General features: G+C 40.4%; 2 protein-coding genes across 2 annotated transcripts; both read left to right on the top strand.

The window, feature by feature from the left end:
* Positions 1-1,235: 1,235 nt before the first annotated feature.
* RB195_006572 (uncharacterized protein) lies at positions 1,236-4,363 on the top strand (the record flags this gene model as incomplete). Its single annotated transcript, XM_013452311.2, has 6 exons — positions 1,236-1,356; positions 1,422-1,546; positions 1,628-1,850; positions 3,645-3,856; positions 3,911-4,160; positions 4,227-4,363. 6 exons carry the CDS (start codon positions 1,236-1,238, stop codon positions 4,361-4,363), a joined length of 1,068 nt encoding a protein of 355 aa, XP_013307765.1.
* Positions 4,364-7,466: 3,103 nt separating this feature from the next.
* On the top strand, positions 7,467-8,788 carry RB195_006571 (uncharacterized protein; the record flags this gene model as incomplete). Its single annotated transcript, XM_064179730.1, has 3 exons — positions 7,467-7,538; positions 8,461-8,636; positions 8,692-8,788. 3 exons carry the CDS (start codon positions 7,467-7,469, stop codon positions 8,786-8,788), a joined length of 345 nt encoding a protein of 114 aa, XP_064036665.1.
* Between the last annotated feature and the right edge of the window lie 3,906 nt (positions 8,789-12,694).

Raw genomic sequence — 12,694 nt, 5'->3', positions numbered from 1 at the left:
GCTTCCACGTACCAATTAACTGCACAGCTTTCAACAAAGTCCGGCGGAGATGTTTAGTGAGTTTTCAGATGCGATGACGTCGCGTTCTTGGAGATCTGCGAATTCGTATGCGTAGAGACACTACGGGACTCACGACAGGGCACGTCGCCGTCGAAAAAGACGGCGGAGGGACGAGTTTTCAGTCGTCCATTGACGCGGCCAATGGATCACGAAAAAACCAGCGAAAATACCGAAGAAGCGTTGGAAAGGATAAAATCATTGTTTATTGCATCAGTAGTCTTTTCCAGCGCAAACTTTACATCTGCGCCCAAGGTCTGTGGGAACTGGACAACAATCAGTAATCAGTAAGTTGAAGGATTTTTATCAGTGGAAGTTTGGCTATCTCACTTTCAACCACATTTTTTGATGAAAGAGGTTAGATAAAATTTCACAGCTTGCATTAATGGATCAAAATGAGTGATGTGATCAACACCGACAAGCGAATTTATGGATAATTCCCAGTTCCCGTGGGATTAGAAGACTTCAAAAATAATGCTCACTTGTTTATAAAATCCTCTTCCTCTTGAAATTAGTCTCTTTGATCATCTAGTAAGAAATCTATGCATGGGTAACAGGTAAGAGCGAAACATGTGGTACTAGCGCCATGGGTGTAACGACATACAACGAATCACACAACATGACATATGGACTGGGCACACTATGCTAAGAACAGTAGCACACATCCTCAACTTCTGGAACTTTCGATATCCCAGTGTTTTCCCGCCTAAGTCAGAAGTCTTTGACTTTATTTTGTGGACAACATGACTCTCACTACATCTTGCAGCTAACTCCTCTCACGGTCTGTTCTTAGTTTCCTCATCTAGCAATTTAAACTCAGAACAACAACACAGCGCGAACTTGCACCGCTCTTCGCGGGAGGATTCCGCGCCCCGATTGGTTGACTTTCGCTTTAGGACCGCACTCCTATAACACGGCTGCAATTTCGCGCGCAGCGGCTGCAAGTGGACGCATGAAAACATCGAAGATGTTCGTACTTTCTCTAAACTTCCCTATTTGGGGTCTTTGCACTTGCCGATAGTGGTGTGTACGTCGCCGGTGGCGCTTTCCGCTAGTTTGTATTTCCCATTGGGGTGTTTAGTGTTGTTAAAGACGTTGAGACCGTTCCTTTACGGGTGTCCCAGTTTTCTTTTGTCATTATCATTTTGCTTCTTCAGGGTGTTTGACCAAGTCTCAATATGTCTAATCAGACTCCCTACATTGGGAGTAAAATTAGCCTCATTTCGAAGCTCGATATCCGCTATGAGGGTATCTTATACACTGTTGACACGAACGACTCCACTATTGCCTTAGCAAAAGGTAGGAATTGGGCAGACCCATCTTTTTTTTTTAATTTCTACCTTCAACAACTTCTTGTGCTTCAGTGCGCTCGTTTGGTACTGAAGATCGTCCTACTCCAAATCCTGTTGAGGCTCGCGATGATGTTTACGAGTACATTATTTTCAAGGCGAACGACATTAAGGACCTCATTGTTTGCGAGACACCAAAAGTGAGTAGTATATTTTAGGTTATAGTCGTTCCTTTCTCTCTTTTCAGAGAAGTTGAAGTTAAAAACAGAGAAGTTTTTCAGGTCGCTACTTTGGCTGGAGGGCTGCCCTATGATCCGGCAATAATTTCTGTTTCTGCACGTACGGGTTCTGCAACAGCAAATGAACAGCAAGCTTCTGCCGGTTCATCACGCTCTGATACACCCCATCATCGAGGAAGTCCAAATTTGGCTCAGGGCAATCGAGCTCCTGGTGCTGGTCGCAGCTCGGGAGGTCGCGGGAATCGTGGAAATTTTGCTCCACCAGGTGTGTTTCAGCCGTGTTTCCTTCTTTGGCCATGAGGTGTGCTTTAGTTCGAAGATAGAATGTCGTTCTTCTTCTAGTTCTTATAACATGAAGTTGCACATTGCAGTTTGCAGTGGTGCATCTGTACTGAGCTCGATGGGCAGATAGATGTACAGTTGCAACTCAACTATAGCAATTTCCTTGTTGAACAGTTTTGATGCTGCATAATTTATTTGGGAAATGTTATATCATTAATTAAGTTTTGTTTTCATGCTCATCACATTTTCGATTGTTGGTGCAGCAGTTCTGGTCGAAAAACATGTTCAAATAGCTTACCGTATAAGAGTCATTAAGGTTATTCTTGGACGCTGGTTTTTTAGTTGAAGCCTGATGAACTTTGAGATCGAGAACGATCGAGCTTTCCTGTATAGTTTTTATGTTCATGGTATTTACGGGTATTTTTACTTTTGGAGATTGTTTTCACGATATTTCTTGAACTTATCCGGGGTTGCAGGAAAAGACGAGAATAAAACATCTTAAGAGTGGAAACGATCACATCGCCAGTGTTTCGTCATGAGAAACAGAAGCATGCGAATGCTTGCACCTTCTATCTATCCGATAATGGAACGTAATAGAGATGTTGTCGTTTGTAGAAAGAATGTTAAGCAATTCCTAGTCGGGGCTGAAGACGATAGACAAATTGGAATATCTTTACTTTCAAAACGTTATTACGCTAATAAGGACTATGGGAATTCAGTTTTGTAAGAACTAAAATTTACCAATGGTATTTCGACTTTATTTCGCTCATTTTTTAACATTTATTATTGTTTGTGGGGACTCCCATAAGAATTTGTAGCTGTCCTTGATTGATGCAATAAAAATTGTAGTGGTTCCATCAATGACGCATTTTTAAATTTTAGTTCAATTCGCAGAGCACGTCATATCCTTTTGTGCTGAATAGTAGCTGGGGTGGATAGTGCGGTTCGTACTACTAATCATGCGTTCAGTAAAGAGGGGCCAAAGTGGATTGTTTTGTGCTAGTATTAACTTCTACTGATGTTGAAGTTTTTGATTTTTCTACAGGTACATATGAATCTTTTCGTGAAACTAACTTCGTGGGTTGCGGAAGAATTTTTTTAGTTTAATAAAGTGTCTAGTGCTTACAATTAGAATAGCTTCGTGTGCTTTTCTTTTCACTCAGCGATTCTCAATTTAACTTCATTCCACTGTAATGGTTTCGTATAATGCGCTGAAAACTAAATGCTACCTATCTACGCCACTTCTCCTACTCCAATGTCGGCAATATTATTTGTTGTGCTAGTTTAATTGAATGAGATTTTCATTGAAGAGCTTGAGAGGCGCCATGAGATTTGTTCCCTAATGAACTACAAAGGAGGCTTCGAAGCTTTTAAAGGATAGTGATCCTTCGGACTTATCTTTTAAAAAAGACTACAATGTCAACTCTGAATTTGACACTGCATTCTAGTATACTTAGGAGGGCTATGCGTTGATTACAAAAGGGAATTCACCAAGATATACTAGAGTTTCACGTGCCGTCATGTCGAATATACTGTGCCGTGTTGCTCGGTCATAAAGTGGGAAAGTATAGTTTGCCATGATATGTTATAACAAGCGAGAAATTGAGATGGAATGGAAGAGATGTTTTCCGTGGCCTCTTCAGTTTCTCATCAGTTTTTTTCTTTTTCACTTGTTTTGGTTTGGTTGAAATAGTTAATAGAAGCAGTGGTTTTGCAATCGCTTTATACTTAGGTTAGATTTCTTCAATTTTTCCTTGCAACACCCATCTCATTTTAGGACAGCCAGTTGGCTCAGGAAACCGTCAGTACAACAACGGATATCTACGTGGTGGATATAATAACTACGGTGGACAGCGTCCTCGCAACAATCAAAGTGTAGGGGTGCCTCGCCCCCGTGAAAAGCTGAAGTTTGATGGGGATTATGACTTCGAGAAGGCCAATGAGCAATTCCAGGAGCAATTCTCTGATATGTTCAAGGACAAACTCAAGGTATCTTTAGTCACGGCTATGAATGTCTTTCATTTCTCCACTTTTAACCTTTAGGTTGACGGTGAAAAAAGTGAAGAAGAACAGGGTGAAAAGACTCCTGAGGACACTTACTATGATAAGAAAAGTTCCTTCTTTGACCGTATTAGTTGCGAAGCTCTGGAGAAGGCTGAGGGGAAGAGCGGACGTCCGGACTGGAAGAAGGAAAGAGAAACAAATCAAGAGACATTTGGTCATTCAGCCGTACGTTCCTTGAACTATCGCCGTGGGTTTGGCCAGCGTGGGCGTGGCGGACGTGGTTATGGAAGTATGTTGTAGCTTTTTTCTCTCTTTCATTTCTCTAAACTGGACTTCTTAGCTTTGGTGTTATTAGGACCAGGTGATGGCCGTTACGTAAACAACTTCAACCGAGGCTACAACAATTACCGTGGCGGATATGGTAACGGTAACGCGAACCATCGTGGGCGAGGGTTCAATAGAGCTGGCTACCAACAGAATCAGCAGCAGTGAGAAAATTCACTTGATGGGGAAAAGAATTTGCTCTGCTTTTCGTAATGTAGAAAGGATTTTCTTGTCTTTCACACATCTTCTTACAAATCGGAGCTGTTTAGCTACCTTCATTGTTTTAAAGAAGATCAAATTGTGTGAGTCTGTTAAATCCCCATGTGCTAATCTCGTTGTTGACGGGCAGTATTACAAGTTTGATTTGTATGCGGTTTCGAAGATCTAGTATACATTTTGGTTGAACTGCGATGCTGAATTTTGCATGAAATTTCGGTGTAGAGTTGTTTTTTTTTAGAATTTTTATGGGACCACTGCATAACATCACATATTTATCTTAGTTTGTTAACTTGCAAAATCTTCGTTTGTTGGATATTTATATTACGAATAAAACGTATTGGCACGTTCTAAATCCCCCAACCAGTGAGTGACTCCTAACGTGCACAACTCTTGCAACAGTTTGAAAGCTTACTTAAATCTGTAACATTTTGTTGCATTTTCGTTTTATGTGCCACACAAGATGCTCATCCGCACATGAAATAGAGGCTTCAGAACATGAAAAGAAAAGTAGGAATGTGGAAATGAGAAATAATTGGAAAATAGTTGCATTGACGTGACAATTCTGGTAAAATGTAATAGGTAACAAGGGCAGGAGCTTTGAAGATGATAAGCATAGCGGTTGACATCAAACTGGAGGCGAATTGAAGCAGATCCATGCACAAATGTTTGAGAGGTTGCTTCTGGATCAGGTACATCTTCGACAACGTCTTTCATATAGCACCAGAAATTCGTACTAGAGCTCGATCGATTACCCTTTCTTTTCAAACATCTCGATATCCTCATGACGAAGAATTGTTTGAAAATCCGATGAAGCCACTCGTAATGATCTTGTCAACTTCAGAACTCCAACATTTTATACGACAGTTGTGAGTGAAGTTGTTTCTCGTTGTCAAATTTTTGTTGACTGGTGAAGATTGATGCATACTTCGATTGATAAAGCTTTGCTTTGGTTGAGATGTGATCATGTGAAGCTACGGTTGAGAACCGCGAGATATTCCTCTACTGCCTAACATTTTTGGAAGAAATAACCATGGTGAGTAAGCATCTTTTCGTTTTCGTTTTGTTGATGGTGACAAACTCAAGGATGATGATGACACATTTGAGGAACTTTTTTCTTCTACATATTTCGGGTCCTGGGATGGTATTGCTAAGATTTTGGAGACCAAATCTCCGAAAGTGGAAACGGAAGCTCTAAGTCCTCTTAAACAGTTCAGAGATCTTTTTCGGCTAATATGTCATCTAACCGAAATAAGATTTTATATTGCGCTTGCCTCTCCCACAGATTCTGTATCCAACTCACTGCATAGATTTTTAGTTTTATTTGCTGTGGAAAATTGGATGTTGTTCTTTTGAAATGCATAGAAAGTTACCTTGCAGTTTTCTCTCATACTGAAGAAGTAAATAACATTGCCGATAATTTGCATGCAACGGTGTTCTTGCTGGCTTTATAAGAGTTAGTTACGTGTTCACACTTGGTCGATGCAGTGATAAAATTATGCTTAATATCATTTATGTGAGTGATGTATTAATGGCTTAATGAATTAACGCATACTCTTAGTGTGGTGGATGAACTAATTTGAAAATTGGAGTTCTACTAACTCACAGCTCTGCAAGTCACGTTCGTTTTGTTGGCTCGCTGTTTTGTTTTACGCTTTTGTAAATTTACAAAACAGAAGAAATCCATTAGGAACATAGGAAATAACTGTTAGGGGATAGAACTGGTCAAATGTTGAGGTACTGGGTGAAGGTTCAGATTCATTTAGACTTAGATTTTACTCTATGTTTAAAGGCATCACCACACGAATCTGAGGTGGTACGGATTTCAGGTGGAGTATTCGTATACGGGATCGCAGATTATGGAGAGAAGGGTGGTCCATTTCTTCCTAATTGCCGTAAAAAACGGCCCGGACGATACGGCTTCCAGCGTTCTGGCGCGCTATCTTCTACAAGGAGTTCGGATGGACCGCGCCAGCCTTGTGCACGCGCCACATCTTCCGTGCCGTTTTTTTTACGGCAATTAGGAAGAAATGGACGGAATCACCCACCTCTCCACAATCTACTATCTCGTATACGAATGCTCCACGTGAAATCCGTACCATCACAGATTCGTTTTATGCTGCCTTTAACATTGCATCCAGGTTTTTCGCTACTTTTCTTTCTTTATTTTTCTATTTGTATCTCTCGTATGGTCGAATAGAGGTTTGAGCGATTGTTGCATGGTAGTGTGTACAAATATAATGGAATCACATATGATAGGTTAGTTATTCGCCAATACTTCAAGTAAAATTACTGCGAAGACTGCATTAAAATATCTGGAAAAATAGTCTAATAACTGAGCTCGTGATCTACAACTTTGCGTATCGATTACATTGCTATTGTATTCAACCTCGTTTGTATGAAACAACATTTTATTAAGAACAATGGACCAATTTTCTTCCCATCTTTTGTCCCCGAATGCCCTTGCAACATGTCCAGAAACCTTAAACAAACAGTAACCTCAATGTTATTTTTTCACACATGTGTGATGTTGCTTGTTCAAATTCCCACAATGCAAGTTCTGTACTCATTACTTTCAACTATGATATGGGCGGGTGTAGTGTAGCGGTTAGAGGCTCCGCTTCCTGCACGATCGATCGCAGGTTCGAATCCGGCCTAGTGCCCACCAAGCCTCTCACCCCTCCAGGGTCGATAAATTGGTACCAGACTTGTCTGGGAGGATAAAAACACTGACTTGACACATCGGCTAGCCACCGCAAGTCATTGCATAGACCAGTTTCACGTTCGTAAACCTCAAACGAATTCTAAATTGAAGTGAACGTGGGGGCGCATCCCAAGCGGATTGATTAACGCCAGAAACTTTATCTTTTACTTATGATATGGTACAAGTATTCGTGTCTCAAGTTTTAGTCTTCGTATGCAGTACATTGCATTCACTTCTACTCTCATTCTTGTTATTCCTACCAATTCTCAGTGTTTGTAGTCAATGCACGTGAGCTATATAGCAGAGATTGTTGCGAGTACAACATTATTTGTAGAAGTGGATTTTACAACGATGCCTGACTATTTTCGTTCGCCACCGTTGTTCTGGTGGATAATCATACTGCCAGCGCTCGGGATCAATTTCGTAAGTATTTCGTTGAATCTGATTAGGGAATTTTGTGGATTCGCTCAGAAATCGTAGCTTCATGGGTTCTGGAGGGAATGCAGCGTTTTATTCCCAATGATTGTCGCCTAAAAACTTCCGTTGAATGGTTCCCGTTAAAGCAATGAATGAAGACTTGTTCCACAATTAAGAATGAAGGTTTTTAAAGCATTCAATAGTAAAACAGACCCACTAAGCACTTCAAGAGTCCCAGTATTTCCATTTCGGCGATATTAACAGGCTACCGGTTGAAGCGTGCTGCTGCCCTATTTTGTGTTCGTAAGCTGTTACTAATGAGATTTGACCGTAAATAACGGAGAGGTGCATTCGTCAGTTGAACATGACGAATGCACCCATCCGTCATTTACGGTTTGTTTACGCAACGGCTCCAACACATTCGTAAAGTTGGATCAGATAAGTTCTTTAGCAGCAGTTCGCAATTTGTCGGCATCTGTTTCTTCTTTCCTCGTTTTGTTAAAAACCGAAATTCTGAAGCCCGAAAAAGAAAGAACTGTGGTCATGAACGTAAACGATTCAAGCGTCGTTTTGAGCTGCCGTAGGTCTTAAGGAGGTTCTTCGTGCTCAACATCGGGTTTGTACTAATATTAATAATCCGTCAGTGCTGTTTTTAATGTTTGAACAGCGCGAGAAAAACTTGTGTTCATCGTTTTATAGCGTCAACTGCACTATTTCGATACAGGCGACAGCCTTTTGTTCTGTTGTGAAATTTGGCGCTTAGGTCGACACAGACTCAAAAGCAATTACCGTGAAGCTGTATGAGAAATGTTACTGCGCTACTTGAACCATCCGCAGATGTAACAAAGCTTAGACAACTTCGGAACTCTGCAGGATGTGGTAAAGACTCGGTAATCTGATGAAAAGAACTATATTTTCTTTGTTGCAGTTGGCTTATTATTCACCATTGGCTCTTAATGGTTTCCTACCTATCATTGGGCCAATCGTGGCCCATATTGGAACTAGTTACCATTGGATCACAGTGATAACGAATCTTTTTGCCCTCATTGCTCACGTAGGAGAAGGACTATACGCCTTCTATTTATCCAGGAACTTGAAGTTCAGGTAATTTTCCCAAGTGATAGGAGCTGGGATGGCTTTTTCATGACAATAATTTCAGTACTTTTTGCTCCATCAAATGGTTCGCACAGACATTTGCTGTTGGTTTCCCATCGCTTAGTATCCTCACAAATTTTGCTAGAAAGCACATTACGTGATGGATTTGGTTTTCCTTGCTAGGAACTGATGGATTACTGTTGTCTCATCTTGATGGTTTCACATTTCAGTGATCACTTCACTTCTAGAAATCTTTTGATTTTGTCTTCTTACTTATTTTGCACTGCCAGTTTTCTCAGAATTATACAAATCTCCTCTGTGATATTTTGTTCTATAATGAGCGGTTTTTATTCCGCTTCATATCACCTTTGAAGTTAAGCTTGTAGTCCTCCGTTGATCTGACAGTAAAAATCCACAGCAGTTTTCTCTTCTGCTTCCTTACAAGTATAGTAGAGTCAAAACGACATGAAGTTGAGTTGTGCAAGCGGTTGCGCTCGAAGCGGTGCGGTGGGGCGTAGCGGTTAGGATCGAGTGAGATCCCTTCTACCACCGTTCATTGCTGTAGTTCGCGGTGGTCCAACCTCGGTTCCAACCAGGGTCAAGCGTGTAGTTGGGAAAAAAAACCTCCTGAAAGCGATCCCTAATAGAAGACCTCCAGAAGGCCAATCCCCTCATATCGTTCTTTCTAATATAACCGCTCATAGCAATGAAAAGTTAGTTAAAATAAGCAGAATTAAAGAAACAAATTAGACGCTTAATAATAATTCAAAAATTATATAATATGGCAAATGTTATTGAAGACTAAGAAGAGTATAATGGATATTAATACAGGGTGCTGCGAGTGAAAACGACAGAGAAAACATTGTAGTTTAGTTTAACAATACATTTTATTGATTGTAATGAAGGAGTTGCGAAGCAATAATCGAGCAATGAAAGAAATGAAGCTTGTCTTTCAATGCCTTTTACTACTCAATGCGAAGTTACCTCTGGCTAGTTTTATTTCTTGTAAATAAAATAACAACACAAAAGAATTGTAAAGCCATTTTCACACCACTTCTTACTATTTCCTCTCAATTTTACTCCTCGACAAAAAAGGAAAAGAACGGTTGAGAGTTTGACCCCGCCGGAGATTTTTTCCATTTTTTCAAAATGGAAAAACAACTAATATTATTACAACTACTATTACTGAGACAGCATTCTAAAAGCTATTCTAAAAAATTCTAAAAATTTTTCACTTTTTTCTACTTCATACACACAATTTTACCCATTGACATTGATTACAGATAATGAATAGATTGATCGCGCAGGAATGCGCATACATGTGTTATTTAGAGGTCATTTTAGCGATTAGAACCAGGTCCTGATTGGAAATTACTTCTGGGCTGGTCGGACTTTAGTAGCTTGAAATAAATGTGAATAAAGGACTACAGAAGAGGCGGAGGAAGGCAGCGGTGGCTGCTTTTTGTAAAGGAAGATTTGCGCCATAAAATGGTCAAAACATCGTTTACAGCGACTCTCTGGCTTTTTTGGAAGCTAGTTGAGAAAAAGTTAAGAAATTCAGCATTCCTGTCAACTTTTTCTCAATTTTCTTTTGAGAGAACGAAAAGTACCTGGAGGAAAGTAATAATGAGGTGATTGCAAAATTCTCCTCTGCAACATACTTCAAATACGCTTCATCTTGTATAACTACGAGCTGAGTTGTTGGAAAGTTAACAGTGTTTGTCTGATGTCATACATATTTTGACGCGTCGCCGAAAATCTGAGATTTCGCACTTTTTTTCCGTTGCAGAAATACGGTAGCGCGGTTGAAAAATTCGATGCCGTATTTTGATAGAGCATCAAGGAAAACCCTTGACTGCAAATTGTGGTGTCTGTAGGTGTTATGGTTCTTTCAAAAGCTAGTTGAGAAAAACTCGAAGATTTGAGGCAAAATTTAGAATTTTTCTCAACTAAGTTTCAAAAAAAAAAAGAACTGGAAAAGCTAGAAGCACAAAACTTTGTAGAAATATAGAAGAAATCCTTCTCTACAAATCAGTTTTATTGCATGAACATTAATTTGAGCCTCCATATTCAGAAACTGGTGGAGCCTACTTTGTGCTAATTGTATCCCTAATTGCATCTGTAAATGTCTTTTTTTTCGCTCAGTAACAACATCGGAATCGCTTTTTCAAGTAATAGTAATAAATTCGTCACTGTCGGATGAGAAATGTCCTTTGTCGGGGATTGATCACTGATCGCTGCAATAAAAACAGCAACTCATTACATTGCGCCTTCAATTACTGATGATGCGCAAAGTGTTTTTCGGTAGAGTACGCAATACACTTTATTGGTTGTAATGAAGGAGTTGCGAAGCAACAATCGAGCAATGAAAGAAATGAAGCTTGTCTTTCACGGCCTTTTACTACTCAATGCGAAGTTACCTCTGGCCAGTTTTATTTCTTGTAAATAAAACAACAACACAGAAATTTGTAATACTTAGATTTGATGGTCATAACAGCATGTTAAATTCTTAAAAGATCAAGATTTTTATTTAGTCACGTGCAATTAAAACACATTGTTTTCTATTTCATTATCTTAACAACTTCTATAATATTATTCACCAGTCTGAACGTCCGGCTAAAGCCGGACTTCAGATTTTCTGTGGGGTTCGCTTCGGTCGCTTTCCAACTGATCAATAAAAAATTAACAGTAGCCACATTTTCTGTGAAGTTAGATTGGTGCCTTTCTAATAATACTTTCTTCTTTTTTGTAAAAAATTAGGCATAACATCTCATAGTTTTATTTCCTAACGCGTCACCCCACATTTGGAGATCATTCAAATTTCAGCAACTTGAGGCAAACGTGCAAGGAGAAAGACGCACGAAGGAGTCATAGAGGTGAAAAGCACCGTGCGCGCAATCGCAACGTCCCACTTGCCAATTGCGACATCCACACGAAGCTACTGCGCGATAATACTGCATTATGCCGGAACAATTCCACGACGTTGTACCCGACGCACCCCTTCTTATAACTGTCTTACGCCGGCGCACAATTTCGACCCAGAGGGATCCGTCGCACCCCATTTTATAGCTCTCTGGCTTAGCGGCACCAATTTGACGCCGTCGGACTCCTCTTTATAGCTTTCTGGCGTTGGCGCACCAATTCGACGCCATTGGATCCGTCGCGCCCCATCTTACAAGTCTGTAACCCCGGCGCACCAATCCGACGCCGTTGTACCCTTATCTTCCCCATTTACCGCTCTACGAGGGCGGCGCGCCAATTCGACGCCAGTGGACCCGTCGCACCCCCTTTTTGCTTTTTGGATTTCATTTCACACCCAGACAGACACACACATATATACATACATACACACAAGCAGACATACACACACGTGACAGACTAAGCGCGTTATTATATATCATGATAATGTGCTATATTTAACTCGCTATTTGATGGTTTGTCCTCAAACTGACAACTGATTGTGGATACCAGATATTCACTCGTTTTGATTCCTTCTGTCATACTCAATATTTTTCATTTTTTGGCAAAATTTTCTTAACCAACTCACTTCAAAGGAAGATCGCAAGGATTTGTTCAGAACGCATTTTATAATTTACGCTCTTTCTTTTGTCTTCGCACTCACGGCCCCTCGTATTAATCCTAATTTCAATGTCTTTCTTCTTCAGATGATTTATGCGGAGTCGTAGATTATGAGAAGGAGGGTGATTCCGTGAATTTCTCCCTAATTGCCGTAGAAAGCGGTCCGGAAGACATTCTCTAACATTTCGCATCCCTTAATATATGTGTATTTAAAATCGACCACAGGAAGCAGTGATCTTGAGGCATAGAGAAGCCGCGCATGCAAGTCTTAATGTTTTTTGTAACTGGTGACTGTGCTTCTACTGAATGTAATCTGACACTCGAATGTACACATTGGGAGCATTGTGAACACCATTCTGTTACGGAACTTTCACGCATGTAAAAGGGATCACCCCACAAATCTGGGGTTGCTGGTTTCAGATGGGTTATGCCTACACGGAGTCGTAGATTATGAGGGTGATTCTGTCCATTTCTACCTAATTGCCGTA

Source organism: Necator americanus, chromosome I, assembly GCF_031761385.1.
Source record: "Necator americanus strain Aroian chromosome I, whole genome shotgun sequence".
In the NCBI taxonomy this organism is placed as follows: domain Eukaryota; kingdom Metazoa; phylum Nematoda; class Chromadorea; order Rhabditida; family Ancylostomatidae; genus Necator; species Necator americanus.
The sequence above is the reverse complement of the archived record's forward strand: the minus strand, read 5'-3'. Positions and strand labels throughout refer to the sequence as shown.